Source organism: Anomaloglossus baeobatrachus, chromosome 1 (genome assembly GCF_048569485.1).
Source record: "Anomaloglossus baeobatrachus isolate aAnoBae1 chromosome 1, aAnoBae1.hap1, whole genome shotgun sequence".
In the NCBI taxonomy this organism is placed as follows: domain Eukaryota; kingdom Metazoa; phylum Chordata; class Amphibia; order Anura; family Aromobatidae; genus Anomaloglossus; species Anomaloglossus baeobatrachus.
In genome coordinates, this window is record NC_134353.1 from 695,123,540 (window position 1) to 695,149,005 (window position 25,466).

Here is a 25,466-nt window from a genome sequence, read left to right on the forward strand (position 1 = left end):
AACGGGACGGAAAGACCCGTCCTTTTTTGGTACCACAAACAAATTGGAGTAAAAACCGTGACCTTGCTGCTGAAGAGGAACAGGGATCACCACTCCTTCTGCCTTTAGAGTGCACACCGCCTGCAGAAGAGCATCTGCTCGGTCGGGAGGCGGAGACGTTCTGAAGAATCGAGTTGGAGGACGAGAACTGAACTCTATCCTGTACCCGTGGGACAGAATGTCTCTCACCCAACGGTCTTGGACCTGTGGCAGCCAAATGTCGCCAAAGCGGGAGAGCCTGCCACCGACCGAGGATGCGGAGAGAGGAGGCCGAAAGTCATGAGGAAGCCGCCTTGGTAGCGGGTCTTCCGGCTGTCTTTTTTGGGCGTGACTGAGCCCGCCAAGAATCTGAGCTCCTCTGATCCTTTTGAGTCCTTTTGGACGAGGAGAATTGGGACCTGCCCGAGCCCCGAAAGGACCGAAACCCCGACTGTCCCCTCCTCTGTTGGGGTTTGTTTTGTCTGGGCTGAGGTAAGGATGAATCCTTACCCTTGGACTGTTTAATGATTTCATCCAAACGCTCACCAAACAGTCGGTCACCAGAAAATGGCAAACTGGTTAAGCACTTTTTGGAAGCAGAGTCTGCCTTCCATTCCCTTAACCACAAGGCTCTGCGTAAAACCACGGAGTTGGCGGACGCCACTGCCGTACGGCTCGTAGAGTCCAGAACAGCATTAATCGCGTAAGACGCAAATGCAGACATTTGAGAGGTTAAGGATGCCACCTGCGGAACAGATGTACGTGTGACCGTGTCAATCTGTGTAAGACCAGCTGAAATAGCTTGGAGTGCCCATACGGCTGCGAATGCTGGAGCAAACGACGCGCCGATAGCTTCATAGATGGATTTCAACCAGAGCTCCATCTGTCTGTCAGTGGCATCTTTAAGTGCAGCCCCATCCTCCACTGCAACTATGGATCTAGCCGCAAGCCTGGAGATTGGAGGATCCACCTTGGGACACTGGGTCCAGCCTTTGACCACGTCAGGGGGAAAGGGATAACGTGTATCCTTAAGCCGTTTGGAGAAACGCTTATCTGGATAAGCGTGGTGTTTCTGGACTGCCTCTCTAAAGTCAGAGTGGTCCAGAAAAGTACTTAATTTACGCTTGGGATACCTGAAATGGAATTTCTCCTGCTGTGAAGCTGACTCCTCCACCGGAGGAGCTGGGGGAGAAATATCCAACATTCTATTGATGGACGCTATAAGATCATTCACTATGGCGTCACCATCAGGTGTATCCAAATTGAGAGCGGTCTCAGGATCCGAATCCTGATCAGCTACCTCCGCCTCATCACACAGAGAGTCCTCCTGCTGGGACCCTGACCAGTGTGATGAAGTCGAGGGCCGCTCATAGCGAGCTCGCTTAGGCTGTCTGGGACTGTCGTCCGTGTCAGAGCCGTCACCCTGGGATGCATGGGACACCCCCGGAGCCCGGAGCTGTTCCAACTGAGGGGGACCAGGGAGCAATGATTCAACAGTGCCCATGGTCTGAGTTACTGGTCTAGACTGCAAAGTTTCTAGAATTTTAGACATAGTCACAGACAATCTATCAGCAAAAACTGCAAACTCTGTCCCCGTCACCTGGACAGCATTCACAGGTGGTTCTCCCTGGGTCACCTCTAGCAGAGGCCCCGGCCGAGCAAGTGCCACAGGGGCCGAGCACTGCACACAATGGGGGTCAGTGGAACCTGCCGGTAGATTAGCCTCACATGCGGTACAAGCAGCATAGAAAGCCTGTGCCTTGGCACCCTTGCTTTTTGCGGACGACATGCTGTTGTCTCCTCTGAGCAATCTAGGAGGGTATATAGCCAAGAATCACCAGCGACCGTACAGTGCAATGTATAGCATGCAAGCATAAAAATACAATTGTACACTTCGGCACTAGTGGGGTCAGCACCAGAGGCGCCGCTTACCGCCCGCTCAAAAGCGGGTGTGTGGTTGCCAGAATCCCGTGTCTGGGTCTCCCAGAACTTGTCTCCCCTCTCCAGCTCAGACTGGAATGGCTGCCGGCGTTCTGTGAAGAGGGGCGGACCGTGGGCGTGCCTCAGACAAAGTGCGGGAAACTGGCGTCCCACTGTGCCCAGTGTGAGGGCTGGAGTATGTAAAGTAGACTCCAGCCCTCGGCGCTGACGTTCTGTACAGCGTCCCGCCCTTCCCGACTGGCAGGCCTGGGGGCGGGAACGAAACGAAACTAGGCCGCAAAAGCCGGGGACTCAAGTAATAAGCGCGGCCGTCGGATATGCACGGCCAGCGCGGAAGTCCCCGGCGCACCACAAGTCCCAGCCGCGCCGCAGTGTAAAACTGACAGCAGCGGCCGGCGCGGCAGTTCCCAATACACTGACTACCTCAGCAAGCTGTAGTTAGTATGGCACAAGCGCGCAGCGCTGTAGTCCCCGGCGCACTAACACACCCAGCAATGCTGCAGTGTGTCTGCGCGCGGTCTATGGGGACACAGAGTACCTTGACGTAGCAGGGCCCTGTCCCTGACGATACTCAGCTCCATATCCAGCAGATTCCCCAGGGGCTGTGGATGGAGCACGGTCTCAGTGCCTGGAGACCGGTAAAATCCCACTTCACCCAGAGCCCTAAGGGGGATGGGGAAGGATGCAGCATGTGGGCTCCAGCCTCCGTACCCGCAATGGGTACCTCAACCTTAACAAACACCGCCGACAAAAGTGGGGTGAGAAGGGAGCATGCTGGGGGCCCTAGTATGGGCCCTCTTTTCTTCCATCCGACATAGTCAGCAGCTGCTGCTGACTAAACAGTGGAGCTATGCGTGGATGTCTGACCTCCTTCGCACAAAGCATGAAAACTGAGGAGCCCGTGATCCCACGGGGGGTGTATAGGCAGAAGGGGAGGGGCTTTACACTTTTAAGTGTAATACTTTGTGTGGCCTCCGGAGGCAGTAGCTATACACCCAATTGTCTGGGTCTCCCAATTAGGAGCGACAAAGAAAAAAAAATTCCAGCACAGGGAAGGAGTGCGGTTCCCTCTCTTCTTTCATCATGTTCGCTCCTGTCTGCTGAACTGCACACTGCTCAAAGGATCTATTGATTGTTGGGGTCACAAGAATCCGGACCACCACCAATCTGCAGGCAATTAAAGTGCCTGCTAACTGTGGAAAAAAAAGGAATAAAGTTTAATTACTCTTTAAAGGCAATCTGTCACCAGGTTTTTGATGTGTAATCCAAGAGCAGCATAATGTAGGGGCTGAACGCCTGATTACAGTGATGTGTCACTTACTAGGCTGTGTGTTGCGGTTTCAATAAAATCAAGTATTTTATCAGCAGGAGATTATAATTACAGGATTAGGAGACTTGTGCCTCCTAGTCAACTGCTCTGTGTAAGCCCACCTCCACCACTGATTTTCAGCTTTCCGTAAATGTACAGTGTACACAGAAACCTGCCAATCAGTAGTTTCAGTGGGGTTATAAAGGGCTCAGCATTCACAGCACTGCTATATCTGCAGCTGAGAAAACAGTGTATCAAAATGACAGCAGGCACACCAGCTACATCACTGGAATCAGGGTCTCAGCAACTACAGCATGCTGCTCAGATTACATAGCAAAAACCTGCTGACAGATTCCCTTTAAGTAAATGGAGAGGTACTTATTCAGATGCAGTATGTTCATTCATCAATAAGACCCCCAACAATTATATATATTATGTATCTGGACAAAATCTGTCAGTGTAAATGGGCCTTCAATCACCCACTCCAGGCTGCTACACATTAAGAAAAGAGGTAGAGAGCTGGAGTAGAGAGGATTGACAGATTGTTTGCTCTGATACACTGCTACTGACCTGTCCATCAGGCGGGAGAGGGTGGTACTAGGGAGGAAATACAGCGTGAAGCTAGAAAAGGACAGTCACTCCACAGTGCACTTCAAGAGAACGTCAAACCAGGATTTCTCACTGCTGGAGCAGCACTTTGGGGTCATAAAGGGATCGACTAGCTTATATTTTAGGCTATGTTCCCATGATGAGCTTTTGCTAAACTTTTGATGTTGCCCCATTAGGTTACTTGCATTTTTTCATTGTGTTTTATATGTGTTGTTTGTCTTTTTGGTATGTCACGCTTAATTAAAGCTGCTTTGTTTCTTTGCACTTTAGAAAACTGTCAGCTTGAGTATTCATGTGTATTCTATGGCCTATTTCACACATCCGGCATTTCGCCGGATCCGGCACGCATGCAGTAGAGTAGATTCATTTACAGTGGAAGCGTGACACCATGTGGTTGTGTGCTTCATGCACAACCGCATTTGTCCACATGGTGTCGCGCTTCCACTGTAAATGAATCTACTCTACTGCATGCGTGCCGGATCTGGCGAAATGCCGGATGTGTGAAACGGCCCTAAGTGAGGCGCCATTTGACAGCAGCTTATCAGCCTACAGAACAAAGAAATGAGCAAATAAAATCAAACATTTCCCATACTTCTCTCCCGATATCTTTTGTGGGAAGTTGGGAGGCCTCTATACACGATAGATGGTTGGTGATTTCAGATTACAAAGCACCACTCCAGTGTTTTGTTTTTATTGCACTGCTGGAGTGGTGCTTTAAATCTAAGTCCCTTATCCCCAGGCTTATGCGGGTGTCACACGATACGATCTATCGTGCGATCGTACCCGCCCCCGTCGTTTGTACGTCACGGGCAAGTCATTAAACCGCCGTCACACGTACTTACCTGCTGAGCGACCTCGTTGTGGGCAGCGAATATCCTCTTCCTGAAGGGGGAGGGAAGTTCGACATCACAGTGACGTCACACAGCCGCCAGCCAATAGAAGCGGAGGGGCGGAGATGAGCGGGACGTAAACATCCCGCCCACCTCCTTCCTTCCGCATATCCAGCGAGTGCCGCTGGACACAGGTAAGTTGTGTTCATGGTTCCCCGGGTGTCACACGGAGCGATGTGTGCTGCCCCGAGTACGATGAACAACCGTTGCATGAAAAATAAACAATTTTTTAAAAATAAGCGACGTGTACACGACTCACGATTTGTGACCGATTCTGCGTCGCTCGGAGGTGTCACACGAGACGACGTCGTGAACGATGCCGGATGTGCGTCACGAAAACCTTGACCTCGACGATGCATCGCACGATAGAGCGTCTCGTGTGACACCCGCATTATACTCACCTGCCGCCATCTTCTTCCGTTATCGGCGCCGCTCTGGTCAGTCTTCATCAATTTGTGATGTAAAGTAGCTCCAGTGTTTCATGGAGCATGCCGAAGGTCAAAACTTAATACAACTCTAGGAGAGCTTTGCTCTAGCCTTGTTCTGGCTCTCATAAACTTGCATTGAGCGCTAGTGACATAACTTCTAACTTCAAGTCAGAAGTTACAGGCACAAGATAGAGCCGTGGGACTAGGGCGATGCGAAAAAGGGTTAAACCGCTGGAGTGTGAGAATAAGGCCTCCCTCATCTGAGCATATGAATCTGATGAGTGCAATGCAAGAGAATCTCGCATTGTACTGGCACCAATATTATTCAATGAGCCAGAGTAGATCTGCAATTTTTTTCTCATGCCAAATCGGCATGAGAGAAAAAAAAAATTGCAGTATGCTGCGTTTGGCAGCATATATCGGATCAACCCTACCCATACAAGTGTATGGGTGAAATATCGGACTGCACTTGGATGACATCCAGGTGCAGTCCAATATACGCAGAGACAGGCAATGGAGAAATTCAGGGCTGTGGAGTCGGAGTCGGAGTCGTGGAGTCGGAGTCGTAGTCGGAGCTCATTTTGGTGGAGTCGGAGTCGGAGTCGGTATAAAATGCACCGACTCCGACTCCTAAAATATATAATAAATTGGGGACAGGAGTGCAATGCAGAATGTGCTGAATATTTTACTAAATAATAACATTTAGTATAATGCTTATATTTAAGTGAAACATTTATTGTAGTACAATGTGAACATCAGACATTTAATTGTTTTTATGATACAATAATCAAGATATTTGGATAGAACATAAAATATTTATTGGAATACAACTTTAGAACACAAAAAACTAATAAATTGTAAATATGTAATTATATATATATATATATATATATACACACAGTGTATATACACACACAAGATATATATGTAATCTACTGTATATTACATAGTGTATTACATATTTACAATTTATTACAGTTTTTTGTGTTCTAAAGTTGTATTCCAATAAATATATTTTATGTTCTATCCAAATATCTTGATTATTGTATCATAAAAATTATTAAATGTCTGATGTTCACATACACATATTCATGTACTACAATAAATTTTTCACCTAACTATAAGCAATATATGTAGGAGTCGGAGTCGGAGCCGGAGTCGGAGCCGGAGTCGGAGTCGGTGCAAGAGAATTTGAGGAGTCGGAGTCGAAGGTTTGGCTTACCGACTCCACAGCCCTGGAGAAATTAATCTCTTCTCCCCATCTAGCACCCGATTTTCGCATTTGAGAGAATCAGATCACAGTAGGACACTCGGCTCATGCTCACAGAAGAGTCTGAGCCGAGTGTCCTTCGCATATTGCATCTGATGCTCTCGTATTGAAAGCAGTAGGCTTATCTGACCCCGGCCTCAGACTTGTCTGATCGAAGACATCCTCCATAATTTGAACCTCACACTTCTGTATCCAAAACCCCTCTCATGCTGCATCAGTTTTCTGGAATGCATTACCACAGACAATGCAACTAATTCATAGCCCCCACACTTTTAGGCCTTGCGCGCATGCTGCGCTTTTTGCTGCGTTTTTTGGGTGCAGTTTTGGTCCCGAAACTGCATGCATTTCTTTCACCAGCAAAATCTATGAGGTTTCAATTTTTCTGTCTACATGTTGCAGTTTTTTTTGGCTGCATCTTTGTGGTGACCACAAAGATGCAGCATGTCAATACTTACTGACAGCATTTTTGAGCCCTTCCAAGTAATAGATTTCACTTAAAAAACGCACTGGGCAAAAACATGTTAAAAAATGCAGTAAAACATGGCAAAAAAAATGATACTGAGGGTGCGTGTTTTTGGGACCAAAAACGTGCATCTTTATGGTCACCACAAAGATACAGCGTGCGCACATAGCCTTAAGCGTGCATTAAAATCCCATCTCTTTAGACAAGCCCATCACTTCTCATGTCTGATGTACCTCTTCCCTGTGCTTCTCCTAAATGTTCCTCATAATCTGCTCCCTCCTATTCATCTGTCTCCACATCTCCCATGCACCCAATAGCACATGAGAATTTAGGCTTCGGTTGCACATAGCTTCCGATGTGAGAACATTGGTAGAGTTATGCTAACGACCGTCTGCTGCGAGCATCAGTCGAGGGTCATGCGACTGTGATGTGATCTTGCGATAGGATCACAGCTGCGGAGAAGAGGGAGGGAGCACTTTCTCCCCGTCTCCTCCCTAGCCCGTCTCTGCGTACATCATACTGCAGTCGGATGACATGTGAGTGCAGTGCAATATTTTACACGCTCCCATAGACTTTTATAGGTGCATAAGAGCCGAGACTCGCTGCCAAATGCAGCATGCTGCGAGTCATTGCTCAGGCTGATATGGCATGAGAAATCAATCGCAGATGGACACTGCCCCATGGTTTTGCACTAGAGTGAGAGCAATCTGATGTTTTATCGGATTGCACTTGTAAGTGCAAAACTCAAGTGGAACTAAGTCCTAAGGGTGATGATGTACCCTTAGACAATCACTGGCTGTTGACGGCTCATACAGTTTTATTATGATGGCCGGACCATAGCTGGATAAGGGGCATTATCTACCTCTTATCCCCCATTTCCTTATAGACTAAACTTGCGAGTAGAGCCCTCACGCCTTCTGTAACGGTTGAATGTGTAACTTGTAACTGTGATTTATTGTCTGTACATGTACCTTGTAAAGGGCTGTAAAATATGTATCAATAAAAACGCTTTTCTAACTCATTTCTTAATCTGCATTGCAGCAATTCCTCCTCTCTAACATGAATATAAAACAAAATAACGACAAATGGGCATTTAGCTGGGCACACATATAACTGTAAGGAAAACGACCGTTCTGTCAACAGTTGTGTCTCCTGACTCCCCCTCACCCAGAAACACTCAGCGATCCTGTGTTCCTTATGGGGAGAGTGGAGTTAGTACTGCCAGAATCACTTCATTATGGATTATCTTTTCATAGAAGGAATCGAATATCGATTTCCAACCACCAGATCCTTATGTCCCCTGACTTAATTTGTGGGGGGACAGTCAGAGCCCTCCCTTCACATTAGCTGGGTGGCCTACTTTGATCTAATATGTATGGGGGTCTTTACCGTACCCTTTATCAATGGAGTGACTTTCCACACACTATGGCTTTGAACAGTGAGACGTGTTACTGAAACCCTAATGGAATGAGAAGTGATAGTTATGAACCAAAAGATTTCCAGGGCGCTGCTCCAGCACCCACTCTGGTACTCTATGGCAGTCAGACCAGGGTCTTGTGAAAACTCTTAAGGCCCCGTCACACACAGAGATAGATCTTTGGCAGATCTGTGGTTGCAGTGAAATCATGGACATATTGTTCCATTTGTACACAGCCACAAACCTGACACTGATTGTCCACAATTTCACTGCAACCACAGATCTGTCTCTGTGTCTAAAGTGGCCTTAAGGCTGGCATTCCAATACAGAGATCATGAGCGCCTCTAGCATTTATCCCCACAACGTCATGACGTAACTAAGCGTCATAGGAATCCTGTAAACCCCAAAAGGTGCCTAGGATGCAGCAGAATCCTGGTCCAGCCAAAACATGATGTGGCTAAGCATCACAGGAGTCCTGTAAGTTCCAGAGGTGCCCAGGATGCAGCAGAACCCTGGTCCAGCCACAATGTGATGATGTGACTAAGCATCACAGGAGTCCTGTAAACACCAAAAGGTGCCCAGGATGCAGCAGAACCCTGGTCCAGCCACAAGGTGATGATACGACTAAGGGCCGCTTTATGCGCTGTAATATCATTACAGATATCGCCAGCATGCATACCCGCCTCCATCAGTTGTGCGACACGGGCAAATTGCTGCCCGTGGCGCACAACATCGCTAGGAACAGTCACACTACTTACCTGCCTAGCGACGTTGCTGTGATCGGCGAGCCGCCTCCTTTCTAAGGGGGCGGTCCGTGCGGCGTCACAGTACGTCATTAAGCAGGTGCCCAATCAAAGCGGAGGGACGGAGATGAGCGGGGACGAACATCCTGCCCACCTCCTTCCTTCCTCTTTGCTGGCGTGACGCAGGTAAGGGGAGGTTCCTCGTTCCTGCTGTGTCACACGTAGCGATGTGTGCTGCCGCAGGAACGACGAACAACATCGTTACTGCAGCAGCAACGATAACTGAGATCAGGGGGGGGGGAAGATGTCACCGATTAGCAATTTTGAACGTTTTTGCAACGATTCAAAATCGCTAATAGGTGTCACACGCAACGACATGGCTAACGCGGCCGGATGTGCGTCACAAAATCCGTGACCCCAACGAGATCGCTTTAGCGATGTCGTAGCGTGTAAAGTGGCCTTTAGCGTCACAGAAGTCCTATAAACTCCAGAGGTGCCCAGGATGCAGCAGAACCCTGGTCCAGCCACAACGTCATGACGTGACGAAGCATCACAGGAGTCTTGTAAACACCAAAAAGGTGCCCAGGATGCAGCAGAACCCTGGTCCAGTCACAAGGTGATGATACGACTAAGCGTCACAGGAGTCCTGTAAACTCCAGAGGGTCTATGATGCAGCAGAACCCTGGTCCAGCCACAAGGTGATATGACTAAGCGTCACAGGAGTGCTGTAAACTCCAGAGGTGCCCAGGATGCAGCAGAACCCTGGTCCAGCCACAAGGGACTGAAGTGGGTGCAGCACCAGGGTAGTGTGAAGCGTTAACCTCTCCTGGTCATTTCCCACAAATGTCACAGGAGGGGCAAAATTCTAGAGAGTAAAGTGAAAGTGCCCAATTTCCATATTAAAGAAGCCACCATAAAAGAAAAAAAGTCATTTATTATTATATACAGCGCTCCAGTACCTCCATCATGGGGGCTGCCGGAGTCCTTAGATTTGTAACCCCTCCAGAGTGAGTATAATGGGGTCCCCCCACAGCCCCCATTACAGCAGGCACAGGCGCGAGCTCGGGGCCCCATCACCAGGGCCCTGCTGTCAGTCACGACCCTCCGTCACATTCCGGTTTGTCTTTGCTCGGTCCCATGAACTCCACTCCGTCTACCGGGATCTCCTTGTCCTTAATGGCTTTCTGCAAAACACAAGATGAAAGTTCCAGCGAACCGGCCAGCCGCCAGCCGCCATCGCCGACCCCCGCTGCCCTCACCTGCACACAATGCCGGTACCGCTGGAACAGCTCGTCACACGGGTCCCCGCTGCCTTCCCCTCGAAGAAACTTCTCCGCGAACCACCGGTTGAAGCACTGGTCATACTCGCGCTTCATTTCTGTACATTCTTCCCCAACACTGTTCATAATTTCAACTGTTATTCAACTAGGTCAGGACGCTGCAGACGCCATCTTATTTCAGGGCAAGGCGGAAGCTGCTATTAGACAGCCGCCCATAGTAAACATGGCCGCCGCGCTCACCAAGGTCACGTTGGTGTAATGGAGGCGCATTTGCTCTGACGTCATACAGAAAAGCCATGCTGCTGAAAATGGCAGCTGCCCGCTGCTGGCGGATGGCAGAGTTCAGGCGACTCCTGTCACTGCAGAGTAAGGTAAAAGCATGGCAGGTAAGAGCTGTGACACTGGCAGGGGGCAGAATGCTGCTTACCATGGGAAATTTGCCTTTCAGGTGCCTCAGAACCCGACATGGAGCATTGAAGCAGACACAGCCAAGCAGGTAATTGCTTCCATAGAAGACCACCCTCCCTCCATCATAAAGATGATGTACCATCATACCCTGGAATAATCCATAGCCATACATGAAGCAGAGCTCAGCTTGTTATTTAAAGGGATTGTCCAGTAGTGACTCCAGGGTGCTGGATAGTATAAAAACTAATATACTTACCTCTTGTACATCTGTGTCTCATCTCACATGACCGCTGCAGCCAATCAGCAGAACTCATAATTTTTGCCAGATTCTGCAGGGAAAGAAAAATGTGACTGTTGAAGGCAGTAAGTGGCCACATAACATTGTCAGGAGACCGGCTGATAGTGGAGCAGTGGCACTGATTTGGAAGGTAAGGCTAGATTATTTTTCACCCTGTAGCAGTGATGGGCGAACTCACAAATAAACTCCGTTTCCAGTTTGAAATTGATCCCGGATATCTGGCCGGATGCCAGTCCCCATTTAAGTCTATGGGGACCGGCATCTGGTGATTAAAAATAGTGGTAGAAGGGATAGGAGCACGCGCCCTATACTTGCCGAGGCTCCGATGCGGCTGTAACTGCTCCTGTGGCCGCCCATTGTCTTTCGGGGCCACTCATTAGGCTCATGCATATGCACTCCTTTCCCCGCCCACCTGTGTCTGTGATTGGTTGCAGTCAGACACACCCCCACCCTGAGTGACAGCGTTTCAGCTGACTCCTCCAATTACAGGCACTATACGTGGCTATCGTACTGTACAAAAATGGGCGTAAGGTTCCCCCCATATAATAATACTCCGCACAGATGAAGCATACAGCTACAGGCTGCAGCCATGCACTTATTTTGGCTGTGTTTCTAAATAAGAGGAACTGCATGTGGATTTTTTTTATATTTAAATAAATAATTTTAAAAACTGACATGCGTTTCCCTCCCCTCCCAATTTTCATAACTAGCCATGAGAAGGCCCGACAGCTGGGGGCTGGTATTCTCAAGCTGGGGAGGCCCATGGTTATTAGGCCCCCAGCCTAAAAATAGCAGCCTGCAGCTGTCCAGGATTGTCGCATGCATTAGATGTGACAAGCCTGGCACTTTACCCAGCTCTTCTTAATTGACCTATTGCTGTGGCAATTGGGAGCTAATAAGGAGTTAATAACAGCCCACAGCTGCAACTAAGTCCTAGATTGGTGATGGGAGACATCTGAGACCCCACACATCACTAATCTGTAAGGGAAAGTAAATTAAGCTACTGGTATAGTACCATTATAGCGATAGGAGAACAAATAATAGCAAGAATGGTACCAAATATATCTTAATTTTTTTTGAATACAGATTCCTTTAAAAGGAAGTAAGGGGAGCTCACTTCAATTAAAAAATTATCCACAGTAAAAGATTGCCAAAAAACTATCCCCATAAGACAATCTAAGGGACTAAATCAGGCCAGTTTTCACAAGTGGGATCCATTCAGAACCTAGGTATAGTGAGCAGCCACAGTAATGAAGATAACGCCATCTGGGTGAGACTGTTCCATATTCCGTTGAGACTGGTGAATTTTCTTTGTTATAAATCATATTCACAGCAGTCCCTCTTTATATGTAATCCGTTTTCATCTGTTGCATAACTTATGATTCAAATTACATACATAGGTTTAGAATGAGACTAGTGATCCTTTTATAGGTCACAATCATGTTTGTGTGTTATCAGATTTTAAAGGAATCTGTATTAAAAGTTAAGTTTTATTTGGTACCATTGTTGCTATTTGAAAGTAAATAAATACAAACACTGAAAAAAATGTATTTGGAATAAAATACAAAAAAACCCCACACTTTCACCCCTTTAACACCCCAAAACACACCTGCAGGTCCAACTTAATCCACACGATGATTCAGCTCTGCTACTTCTGAAGCTCACAGCGAGCAGCATACAGCATGACCGCCCGCTGTGAGGTTCAGGCAGAGAATGAATGAGCCGCACGATCAGCGGTGATGTCACTCAGGTAAGTTGCAGGTTCCAGTGGAATATGGTGTAAAAAGTTCAGAATCAAAGCTGCATCTCTTGGCAAACAAATGCGTAAAAACGGTTTTCATGTAGTTTGGGTGCAATTGTCTGCCAGGAGGTGCAAATTTGGTGCAGACATTTCAGCACCAAATTTGCACCTCCTGGAAGAAAACTGCACCAAAACTATTTTTTGTGCATTTTTTTTTTTTTTTTTTTTTTTGCCGAGATGCAGATTTGATTCTGAAATTTTACACCATATTCCTGCACCCAATCTACCCCTCCTGGCAAAAAAAGCCACATCATACTGCATGCAGTAGTGATGCATTTTTTTGCCAGGAGGGGTAGCAGGAATATGGTGTAAAAAAATTCAGCGCCAAGTCTGCATCTCTTAGCAGAAAAAAAAAGTTTTCCTGCCTGGAGATGCAGGTTTGTAAACTCAGAGTTCACTGAGGTCACCTGGGGTCAGGTTACCTGCGATCACAGGTGGAGGATCGTGGAAATCTCCAGCTCTGACCTCAGCTAACCTGAGTGACGTAGTAGCTCAGTCTCTGCTCGAACCTCACAGCGTTTGGTCATGTTCCATGATCATGTGCTGTGCCTTCAATAATGCAGCAGAGCTGGAATCGTTGTGGGACAGTGTGTGGATTATGTCAGACCTGCAGGGGTGTTTGCAGGGTTAATAAAGTGGTGAAAGAGGATTTATTTTTTTTTATTTCAATTAAAAAAAACAACATTTTATCAGAGGACTACTTGGCATGCTGTCAGGTAGTCCAGCATATTCCTGAGCTCTGTATAAGGGTACACTCACACGAGCGACAAATACGGTCGAGAGCAATGCGAGAAATTCTCGCATTACACTCGGACCAATGTTATTCTATGAGTGCGAGCTGTTGGTCAGCTTTTCTCGCATCCAGATTCTGGATGCGAGAAAAGCAGCAGCATGCTGCGTTTTTCTGCTACCGCCGTATCTCGCACCCATTCAAGTGAATGGATGCGAGAGATACATCGGACTGCACTCAGATGTTATCCCAGTGCAGTGCAATATACGCACAGGCTGACAGTGGAGGAGATGGGAGGATTAACCCCTCCCTCTCCTCCGCAGCGCCCGCACTCAGCTTCACAGCGGTAACCCGATCGCAAGATCGGGTTACAGTCGCATGACACTCGGCTCACGGTCGCAGCAGAGCCTGAGCTGGGGGACATTAGCATATCGCATCCGATGCTCTCACGCTCGTGTGAGTCCAGCCTAACTGCTAGATCTGCAGTACAGAAAAGTGATTTTATCAAAATGACAGCAAACAACTTGGTAAATGACACATCGCTGTAATCCGGGTCTGTGTCTCTACATTTTGCTGCTCCCAAATGAGGTAGCAAAAACATGGTGACAGATTCCCTTTAACGGCAGCAATCTGAGCTCAGCCCTTGTCAGTAGTTGAAAGCAATACCTGCCTGTTATGGTGCAGGCTCTGCTCCTGACATGACATATGCGGTGCATATATGGAGGATACAGCATATCTAATATTGGTCATTTTAGTGTAAACTTTTTTTGAATGATCTTACAAGAGGGAGAAGTGACAACTAGTCCGACCAAAAAAGTATTTCACACATTTGTTTTTTTTGTCACTGCTTTTCTAGGAAATTTTTTTAAAAAAAAAAAAGCTAGGTGCAACTTAGCGGAATACAAACAAAAGGGCAAGAAACAGCTGGGCCTGGTTTACTCTGCACTAAAACTGGTAGTTCTAGCTTCACGATATATTGGCACGCAGATTCCAGTGAAGATGTGCCGCACTGTTAATATTTTTTGTAACCTTGTATTTCAGTATACCTCTATGGAATTGGGACAGTGTACTGTGCAAAAATGAGGAGTAATGGGCAGACCTGGACTGTAAAAGTCTAGATCCACGTGCTTTCAAAAGTATCCAGGAGCCGGAGTTCTCCAGGAATTCCGGCTAATGATCTAGGTCTGGCAGATAATGCAAAAAAATTAAAGGGAAAGATAAAGAAAAAAATGCAAACAATGCTATACTTAAAGGCTCCAGCATGGCTGTAACTGCTCCTGCATATGCACTGCTTTCGCCGCCCTTCGGTGTCTGTGATTGGTTGAAGTCAGATGTGCCCCCACCCTGCGTGACCACATTACAGACCTGGTCTCTGGGTCTATCGTACAGTAAAAATAAAAAAGGCCTAGGATTCCCCCATATGATACAAGCACAGATAAACCATACAGCTGCAGCCCTCAGCCATGTGCTTATCTTGGGTGTGTATCACAATAAGATGAACTGTATGAGTTTAAAAAATAAAACAAACCCACAAAACAGTGTGTGGGGGCCCCCCCCCCAATTTTCATACCCGGCCATGATACAGCCTGACAGCTATGGGCTGGTATTCTCAGGCTGGGAAAATTCAAGGCTATTGGGAGACCTCAGCCTAAAAATTGCAGCTTGCAGCTGACCGGGATTGCTGTATGCATTAAATGCAACAATTCTTTACCCGACTCTTCCTGACTGCCTTGGTGCAGTGGCAATCAGGTTAATAAGATGTTAATTACAGCCCACAGCTGCCACTAAGCCCTAGATTAGGAATGGCAGGTGTCTAAAACACCCCACCCATTACTAATCTGTAAGCAAAAGTAAATGAACAGAAACACTGAAAAATCATAGATTAATCAGTAGTAGATTATCAAAACTACAGTAAGCAGCCCAGTAAGGTACACACAAGTAGAAATCAGGATCTATGCTGCTCAGATTAGGTGCCAAAAATCTGGTGACAGATTCCCTTTAAATCCCTCAAATATCTATTCCTGACCACAGCATTGAAGAGGCAAGTTTTGAGGAACATATGTTTCCATGCTCTTATTGCAAAAAAATTAAAGTTCCATTTACCCAAAAATGAAATTAAAAATGGCAGTTTGCCCCGCAAAAAAAAAAAAAAAAATCCATCCTCAATGCGAGAAGGGAATTTTGTTTACTTACCGTAAATTCCTTTTCTTCTAGCTCCTATTGGGAGACCCAGACAATTGGGTGTATAGCTTCTGCCTCCGGAGGCCACACAAAGTATTACACTTTAAAAAGTGTAACCCCTCCCCTCTGCTATACACCCTCCCGTGCATCACGGGCTCATCAGTTTTGGTGCCAAAGCAGGAAGGAGGAAACTTATAAATTGGTCTAAGGTAAATTCAATCCGAAGGATGTTCGGAGAACTGAAACCATGAACCAAAAGAACAATTCAACATGAACAACTTGTGTACACAAAAGAACAGCCCGAAGGGAACAGGGGCGGGTGCTGGGTCTCCCAATAGGAGCTAGAAGAAAAGGAATTTACGGTAAGTAAACAAAATTCCCTTCTTCTTTGTCGCTCCATTGGGAGACCCAGACAATTGGGATGTCCAAAAGCAATCCCTGGGTGGGTAAAAGAATACCTCGATAAAAAAGAGCCGAAAAACGGCCCCCTCTTACAGGTGGGCAACTGCCGCCTGAAGGAGTCGCCTACCTAGGCTGGCGTCTGCCGAATCATCGGCATGCACCTGATAGTGTTTCGTGAAAGTGTGCAGACTCGACCAGGTAGCCGCCTGACACACCTGCCGAGCCGTAGCCTGGTGCCGCAATGCCCAGGACACCGACGGCTCTGGTAGAATGGGCCTTCAGCCCTGCAGGAATCGGAAGCCTAAAAGAACGGTAGGCTTCAAGAATCGGTTCCTTGATCCACCGAGCCAAGGTTGACTTGAAAACCTGAAATCCCTTACTCTGGCCCGCGATAAGGACAAGAGCGCATCAGACCGGCGCAGGGGCGCCGTGCGAGAAATGTAGAGCCGGAGTGCTCTCACCAGATCTAATAAATGCAAATCCTTTTCACATTGGTGAACTGGATGCGGACCCAAAGAGGGGGAGACGATATCCTGATTGAGATGAAACGGGGATACCTTAGGGAGAAAGTCCGGACCGGACGTAGAACCACCCTATCCTGGTGAAACACCAGGAAGGGGGCTTTGCATGACAGCGCTGCTAGCTGAGACACTCTTCTGAGTGATGTGACTGCCACTAGGAAGGCCACCCTTTGCGAAAGGCGAGATAGAGAGATCCCGCATCGGCTCGAAAGTGGCTTCTGAAGAGTCGTCAGCCCCCTGTTAAGATCCGAGGGTGTTAACGGACGCTTGTAAGGTGTGACCGGAAAGCGCCGATACTTGTCCCTTGAGAGAGCCGAGAGACAAGCCCTTGTCCATTCCGGATTGAAGGAAAGAAAGAAAAGTGGGCAAGGCTAACGGCCAGGGAGTAAAACCCTGATCAGAGCACCAGGATAAGAAAATCCTCCAAGTCCTGTGATAGATCTTGGCGGACGTTGGTTTCCTGGCCTGTCTCATGGTGGCAATGACATCTGGAGATATCCCTGATGACGCTAGGAGCCCGGACTCAATGGCCACCTAGTCAGGTTTAGAGCCGCAGAATTCCGAAGGAAATCTGGCCCTTGAGGCAGCAAGTCTGGTCGGTCTGGGAGTGTCCACGGTTGACCCACCGTGAGGTGCCACAGATCCGGGTACCACGATCACCTCGGCCAGTCTGGAGCGACGAGGATGGCGCAGCGACAGTCTGACCTGATCTTGCGTAACACTCTGGGCAGTAGTGCCAGAGGAGGAAAAACATAAGGCAGTCGAAACTGCGACCAGTCGTGAACTAGCGCGTCTGCCGCCAGAGCTCTGTGATCCTTGGACCACGCCATGAATGCCGGGACTTTGTTGTTGTGCCGAGACGCCATTAGATCGACGTCCGGCGTTCCCCGGCGGCAACAGATCTCTAGAAACACGTCCGGGTGAAGAGACCATTCCCCTGCGTCCATGCCCTGGCGACTGAGAAAATCTGCTTCCCAGTTTTCTACGCCCGGGATGTGAACTGCGGAGATGGTGGAGGCTGTGGCTTCCGCCCACAGCCGAATCCGCCGAACTGCTCGGAAGGCTTGACGACTGCGCGTGTGCCGCCCTGGTGGTTGATGTACGCAACCGTCGTGGCGTTGTCCGACTGAATTCGGATCTGCCTGCCCTCCAGCCACCGCTGGAACACCTTTAGGGCTAGATCCACTGCCCTTATCTCCAGAACATTGATCTGAAGGGAGGACTCTGTCGGAGTCCAGGTTCCCTGAGCCGAGTGGTGGAGGAAGACCGCTCCCCACCCTGACAGACTCGCGTCCGTCGTGACTTCAGCCTCAGCTGGGGGCCGGAAGGATTTTCCCTCCGCCCAGGAAGTGGAAAGAAGACACCACTGAAGAGAGGTTTTGCTGCAAGGAAAGAGAGACGTTCTTGTCTAGGGACGTCGACCTCCTGTCCCATTTGCGGTGTCCGATAGAATCGGACGCAGACGAAACTGCGCAAGGGAACTGCCTCCCTTGCTGCCACCATCTTCCTTAGAAATTGCATGAGGCGCCTCAAGGGGTGACTGGGCCCGAAGGAGAGATTGCACCCCTGTCTGTAGTGAACGCTGACTATGCAGCGGAAGCTTCACTATCGCTGAGAGAGTATGAAACTCCATCCCGAGGCAAGTCAGTGATTGGGTCGGTGTCAGTTTTGACCTTGGAAATTTGATGATCCACCCGAACCCCTGGAGGGTCTCCAGAGCGATGGTCAGGTTGAGTTGACATGCCACCCAGGAGGGTGTCTGGACTAGAAGATCGTCTAGGTAAGTGATCACCGAGTGGCCCTGTAGGACCGCCACCACTGCTGCCATGACCTTGGTGAAGATCCGTGGGACTGTCGCCAGGCCGAATGGCAGTGCCACGAACTCAAGTGTTCGTCCCTGATGGCGAAACGCAGAAAGCGTTGAAGCTCGGGTGCGATCGGCACATGGAGATAAGCATCCTTGATGTCAATTGATGCTAGGAAGTCTCCTTGTGACATCGAGGCTTCAGAGTGTTCACCGCCTGAAAAAGTGCATCGGCTCGCTCGGGGGGCGGAGATGTTTTGAAGAAACTAGTCGGAGGACGAGAGCAGAGCTCTATCCTGTAACCTTGAGACAGAATGTCTCTCACCCATCGGTCTTGGACATGTGGCCACCAGGCGTCGCAAAAGCGGGAGAGCCTGCCACCGACCGAGGACGCGGTCTTGGTGAGGCCGAAGTCATGAGGAAGCCGCCTTGTGACTTAGACCGCCATGCAGAGGAGTTCCTCTAGCCCTCCTCTGACCTGTTGGACGTGGAGGAACGGAACTTTGCTGAGGACCGAAATGACCGAAACCCTTGGACTGGGGCAAGGACGATACCTTTCCCTTGGGCTGTCTAGTAACTTCATCCAATTGCTCGCCAAACAAACGGTCGCCAGAAAATGGCAAACCGGTTAAGAACTTCTTGGAAGCAGAGCCTGCCTTCCATTCACGTAGCCACATGGCCCTGCAGACTGCCACCGAATTGGTGGATGCTACCGCTGTACGGCTCGCAGAGTCCAGGAACGGCGTTCATGGCGTAGAACGAAAAAACCTACGCCTGAGAAGTGAAGGACACAACCTGCGGGGCAGAGGTATGTGCAACCGCAATAATCTCAGCCAGAGAAGTTGAGATAGCTTGGAGTGCCCTCACGGCTGCGAAGGCTGGAGCAAAAGATGCGACTATGGCTTCATAGATGGATTTCATCATAAGCTTTATTTGCCTGTCAGTGGCATTCGTGAGAGATGGCATCTGCCACTAATACTACGGATCTAGCCGCCAGCTTAGAGACTGGAGAATCCACCCTGTGACACTGAGCCCAACCCTTAACAACGTCAGGGAGTAACGCGTGTCAATAAGGCGCTTAGTAAGCGCTTGTCCATAAAGTTCTGTGCTTCTGGACGGTCCCTCTGGAGTTAGAGTGATCGAAACACGCACTCCTGATGAAGTCGGGGAAGGTTCCCAGCGGGCCCGCTTAGCCTATCAGAGGCCGCGGTCCGTGACGGAGTTCTCACCGTGGGATCTGGGTTGTTACCCCAGGAGCCCCTTGTTGTACCGACCCAGAGGGGCCCGGGAGCGATGAACTCACAGCTCCCTGGCCCTGTGTTATCGGTCTGGACTGCAAGGCTTCCAGTATCTTAGCAGACCCTCTGTCCATAGACTGAGTCCTGGAATGTGAAAGCTACTCAGAGATTTGCTGATTCCAACATGCAAACTCTGTCCCTGTCATCTGTGCAGTGGAAACCGGCGGTACCACCTGGCCGAGGGTCCCACCAGTGCCGGAGGCTCCGGCTGAGTGAGTGCCCTCGGGGCCAAGCATTGTACACAATGAGGGTATGTGGAACCTGCCTGTAATATAGCCGCACAAGAGGTACAGGTTGTAAAATAAGCCAGTGCCTTGGCACCCTTACTCTTTAAGAGCAGACAACAGCATGTCGTCCGCAGAGTATTCAGTGAGGGTATACAGCCAAAAACAAATAATGCTGCCGAACAGTGAGATCATATACCATATAAATAAACATATATATATACACTGCGGCACCAAGGGGGGTCAGCACCTGAAAACTGGTGCCCCACAGTGCTCAGTGAGGGGGAAGGAGGATACCAACGTATGCTCCAGCCCTCCCTGCCGACGTCCAGTCGGCCGTCCCGTCGTTACCCCTGACTGGCAGGCCTGAGAACGGGAGTATATGGTACTAGGCCGCAAGAGCCGGGGACTAAATTTAAAAACGCGGCCGGCAAACATGGCGCGGTAGTCCCAGTCTCACAAACCACTCAGCAACCGCTGCGGCATTTGTAACACAGATGCTGCATGCACCGTCCCTCAGGGGACACAGAGTACCTTATGATGCAGGGCTCTGTCCCTGATGATGTCCAGTCTCCTGTCCGTCAGAATCCCCCAGGGGCTGCGGATGGAGCCCGGTCCCAGTGCATGGCGACCGGTTAGGATCCCCCTCTCCCTGGGCAGTGGAGCAGATTCTGAGATCCTCCATCGGCAGAATTATAACAATGGCTGCCGGAGTTCTGAGGGGAGGAGAGAGCCGTGGGCGGAACCGCAAAAGTGCGGGAACCTGGTGGCCCATAGAGATCAGTGAGGGGGGCGGAGGACAGCGAAGTGTGCTCCAGCCCTCACTGTCGGCATCATACCGACCGTCCCGCCTTTCTCCCTGACTGGCAGGCTCAGGGGCGGGAGTTTAGCACACTAGGCCGCAAAAGCCGGGGACTAAAGTATAAACCGCGGCCGACAAACAGGCACGGTCGGCACGGTAGTCCCAGACAAAAAATCCACACCGCAGTCGCAGCTGCGTCTGAGGCCAAGGTGCTTCATGCGCCGTCCCAACGGGGACACAGAGTACCTGTAGATGCAGGGCCATGTCCCTGACGATACTCCGTCTCCTGTCCAGCAGATTCCCCCAGGGGCTGCGGAGGGAGCCCAGTCCCAGTGGCTGGATGACCGGTTAGGATCCCACTTCCCCAGAGCCCCTAAGGGATGGGGAAGGAAAACGACATGTGGCTCCTGCCTGTGTACCCGCAATGGGTACCTCAACCTTAACAACACCGCCGACCTGAGTGGGGTGAGAAGGGAGCATGCCGGGGGCCCTGTTAGGGCCCTCTTTTCTTCCATCTGATATAATCAGCAGCTGCTGCTGACTAAAATGTGGAGCATTGTGTGCATGTGTGCCTCCTTCAACACAAAGCATAAAAACTGATGAGCCCGTGATGCACGGGAGGGTGTATAGCAGAGGGGAGGGGTTACACTTTTTAAAGTGTAATACTTTGTGTGGCCTCCGGAGGCAGAAGCTATACACCCAATTGTCTGGGTCTCCCAATGGAGCGACAAAGAAAAGGTATAAAATAGTTATAGGCTTCAGAAAAAGATGTTAATAACTTCTGAATTTTTCTGAAATATTTGTTATCCAGCATAATAGTGAACAGGTCACTTTTGCAACACAAAAACCTGCAGTCAGACGATTGTTCTGATTAAAATCACCTTTTTTCTTTGTTAGTTGAGCAGCAGCTACAGGAAGAAAAAGGACCTTTTATTCACCCTGCAGCTGCTCACATCCAGTTATAGAAGCTGTGCAGGAAGCAGATACAGGCACCAGTCAATTTAAAGTGAGCTCAGCTGTAATCACTGCCCTGCACTTAACAGCATGCTCTACACAAGCAGCAGTGTATCAGGGTGCTATTATACCACTGCTCACTATAACTGCTCTTATGACTGAGCATGAGCAGGGAGGATACCAGTTCATTTTCTCCCTGCAGCTGCTGTTCCAATAAGGCTGGCATGAGTTTAATGCTGTGTACTTTCAGATTAAGGTCTTATCTGCAGGTAATTAGCATTTCTTAACATTACATATTCCCCATTTAATGATCATGCTGCTAAGTAAATATGGTGGCAGAAGAATACATAAAGCTAAGTTACCCTTTTCTATAGTTTACACATTACTTCTATACAAATCATTAAGCAATTTTTTTTCTTATTGGACCTATAGAGTAACATTAAAATGTATATATTCTTTGTAGGACTGTCATGTTTCTGCAGATGTAATTGATCACCTCGAACGATTGGCATTAGTTGACTTTCGCAACCAAGAAGGAGTAGAGCGCCTGGAGAGAGCAATTCATTTTGCCAGTCATCTACACAATGTGAATACAGACGGTGTTGAACCACTCTCATCAGTGTTAGAGGACAGGTATGGTTTTTATTAAGTGTGTCCACCAACCTACCCTAAGAATTAACTAAAAATCCTTCTTCCATTGTAGGGCACTTTACATGAGAGATGACACCATCACAGCTGGGCACTGTACAGAACTACTACTGGAAAATGCAAAGACTGTTGTTGAAGATTATTTTGTAGCACCTCCCGGTATTCATATATAGTATATTATTTCTATGTACAGATAATTGTACGGTGTAAGCTAATATATTCTTCTATACCAACAGGGAACATTCCTTTGCCACCCCAGGACAATGTATACCACTCTGCCAGCAATGATGATCTGTGACTCGTGTGAAAACAAAGAATGCCGCACTAGGAAATCTCACTGTTTTATTAGGACAGCTACAGATGTTTATTTAACTGAAACACTTTCATAATAAAAGGAAACACATACAAACTTGATCGGGGGATTAAAAGTTATTTCAAATAATAATTGATCTAACAAATTTGTGGGAGTAGATCTATAGAAGACAAACAACATTCCCTTATGTTTGTCTCAGCGCCACACCATTCCACCTTGTTATATCCCGTATACCTATCACTCACTGCACACTTACTCAAACATCAGATTAGGCACAATACTGTGTTGCCTCCTTAGAAGATGACAAATTGAAAGAAACCATAAACATCTGATGTAAAGAGCACACATCTCCTAAAAAACAAAAAATAAAATGTAATACGGGCAGAAAATAATGGTATAAAAGACAGTTGATGAAATCCATCAGTCGTGGAATGTAAGAGCAGATGGTCTTCAGAATTAAACGCATAGAAAGTGTCCCTGCGTGGCAGCTCAGTACTGTCGGAAGGGGGAGGCGTAACGGGGAGAACGACGAGTTTGATAGGGAGAATCACGGCCCCTAGAGCGGGATCTGGATCGTGAATAGCTGGCATTTCTTTCAGCACAGACACGGATGTAAGAGGTTTCACCCTAAAAAGAGAAAAAAAAAATAAAAAAATCTATTTTTTTATACACAGATTTACATTATAAGCAAATAATCTAAGAAGCCATCTTACTTCATGAGAACGGAACTTTGTATCATCCAGTTTCCTCAAAGCATACTCCATGTCTTCCTTGCGAATAAACTCCACAATGCCCATCCCATCCTTGTGTACATCAGCATAACAGACATCTCCAGCTTCTCTCATATGATCCTTCAGATCCTGCCAGCTCCCCGATGGGGGAAGACCTGAAACAAAACGATTAGATTGCTTTTAGGGGTGCAGAAAGGAATTGGGGCTGTTACAACAGGAATATAGATGGATAAAAACATGGCTGTGCACACGACCATGCTATACACACACACACACACACACACACACACACACACACACGCTTTAACACTAGAAGTCCCAGAAATTTTGAGCTCCCCCTTAGTCCAAACTGAATAGAACTAACTAGAAACTAAATGGCTAAACTCAATGGAAAACAACAACCGCCTCTGGTGCGACAGTAATGGCCTTAATTACAGAACAAAATACGGTGATTATAGGATGTTAGCTAAAATCCTTCAGGTCATTCGACTCCTCTCTGGGTTCCAAAGGTAGAAATGTTAAATGACCCCTCTCTGGGACTTCTAGTGTTAATGTATGCTCCAATAATAAAGTAATTTGCACTTATCAGACATCACACATAGCACTAGCACACAACCCACTTTATAGAGCAAATTCTGCATTCAATAAAACAAAAAATGTTTGCAACAGCATATATAGCTTCTTACTTTGGATGCACCAGAGAAAGCTTGTGATCAGGATTCTATACCCTAATCTAATATCACATATGTAAAATGTGCTTTAATGCTGAGTAAATCCTTACATTTCTTGCAAAAATCTATTTCTGTTGTAGAGAAATCCAGAGTAGAAATTGTATGGTAATGAGTTGTAAGCGCAGTGGTTGGACATTGCACTTCTGTCTCAGTGACTGGAGGCGGCAGGAGAGCTGCAGTGCAATGTCCAACCACTGCGCTTACAACTCATTACCATACAATTTCTACTCTGGATTTCTCTACACAAAAAGGGATTTTTTAGTTTGTAAAGATTTAATTTGCATTAAAGCACTTAGATACATGCCATTATAATGCAGTATAAAATCCAGATGACAGGTTCTTTTAGTTTGAATCTTACTACACAGTTTGTTAACTTAGTATTAAAAGACGACTTGTCACTGGATTCCATAATACAAACTACATATATACAGTAGATCCTAGGCGTGAGGAGTCTGATGTATCAACTATGAAAAATCGCTATTAGAATCTCCAGATAGAGAAAGGTCTCATGACCCCAGTATCTTCCCGACCAGCCTGACAGCTGCGTATCGGACTAAGCAGTGTGTGATTTAAGCAGCTGGAGGGACTGTCCGGTGGGCAGGAATTTTAAGGGGAGAAAAAAAAAAAATTATAGTATGTCAATGTCAAAATGGCTGTACAATCATTTGAAAATATATATAGTAAATATATAATACTCAGATGATTGTGCAGCCATTTTGCCTTGGCCAAGGCCTTGTTCGCACGTAACTGCTGAATATTCTGCAGCGATTTGACAGCACATGTGCGCTTTAAACCGCTGCAGACACACTGCATAATGGATGCAGTTTTTCTGTAGAAGAAAAAAAAAAGTATGTTTCATGCGCTCGGGCTGCTGCCCCCCACCATAGACAGAGTGGGAGCTGCATCAATAGCGCACGGAATAACTGACATGCTGCTTATATGAACGCACGGATTTGGGTCAAAATTTTAGCACCCAAATCGCGTTCAAAAAAGCAACGTGCGCACGTATCATGCACAATCTACATAGACTGTGCAGGGGACGCAGGACGCATGCATTTACTCTACAGTGCAATGCACAGCGTAAATGCATGCAATTATGCAACATGACCATGAGCCCTAACTGCAAAAAGCCACAGCATCTCTTCTGATTTGTAGGCCTGGAGAAACATTATAGGCATACTATTCAGAAGAGGCGCTTGGGATAACAGCAAGTAGATCACAGAACTCCTGTCTGGCAGCCGCAGACTACCTG

At 47.8% G+C, this 25,466-nt stretch overlaps 3 protein-coding genes across 3 annotated transcripts in view; 1 reads left to right on the top strand and 2 right to left on the bottom strand.

Moving 5' to 3' along the window:
* Positions 1-10,002: 10,002 nt before the first annotated feature.
* Positions 10,003-10,574, bottom strand: LOC142249006 (TP53-regulated inhibitor of apoptosis 1-B). The gene is made up of 2 exons (XM_075320538.1): positions 10,348-10,574; positions 10,003-10,272 (listed from the first exon to the last, which is right to left on the bottom strand). The coding sequence occupies exons 1-2, from the start codon at positions 10,492-10,494 to the stop codon at positions 10,183-10,185; spliced, it is 237 nt and encodes a 78-aa protein (XP_075176653.1). The 5' UTR covers positions 10,495-10,574; the 3' UTR covers positions 10,003-10,182.
* A 36-nt stretch (positions 10,575-10,610) lies between these two features.
* LOC142248997 (glutamyl-tRNA(Gln) amidotransferase subunit C, mitochondrial-like) lies at positions 10,611-22,851 on the top strand. The gene is made up of 5 exons (XM_075320528.1): positions 10,611-10,739; positions 10,817-10,864; positions 22,255-22,424; positions 22,495-22,598; positions 22,676-22,851. Exons 1-5 carry the CDS (start codon positions 10,665-10,667, stop codon positions 22,735-22,737), a joined length of 459 nt encoding a protein of 152 aa, XP_075176643.1. The 5' UTR covers positions 10,611-10,664; the 3' UTR covers positions 22,738-22,851.
* The window catches only part of SRSF9 (serine and arginine rich splicing factor 9), a 39,894-nt gene continuing 37,195 nt past the window's right edge, over positions 22,768-25,466 (bottom strand). Inside the window, exons 3-4 of the mRNA XM_075320518.1 lie at positions 23,466-23,638; positions 22,768-23,379 (exon numbers count right to left, since the gene is read on the bottom strand). Coding sequence (XP_075176633.1) covers positions 23,242-23,379; positions 23,466-23,638 — 311 coding nt within the window. The 3' untranslated portion in view covers positions 22,768-23,241. The remainder of the gene's footprint in view (positions 23,380-23,465; positions 23,639-25,466) is intronic.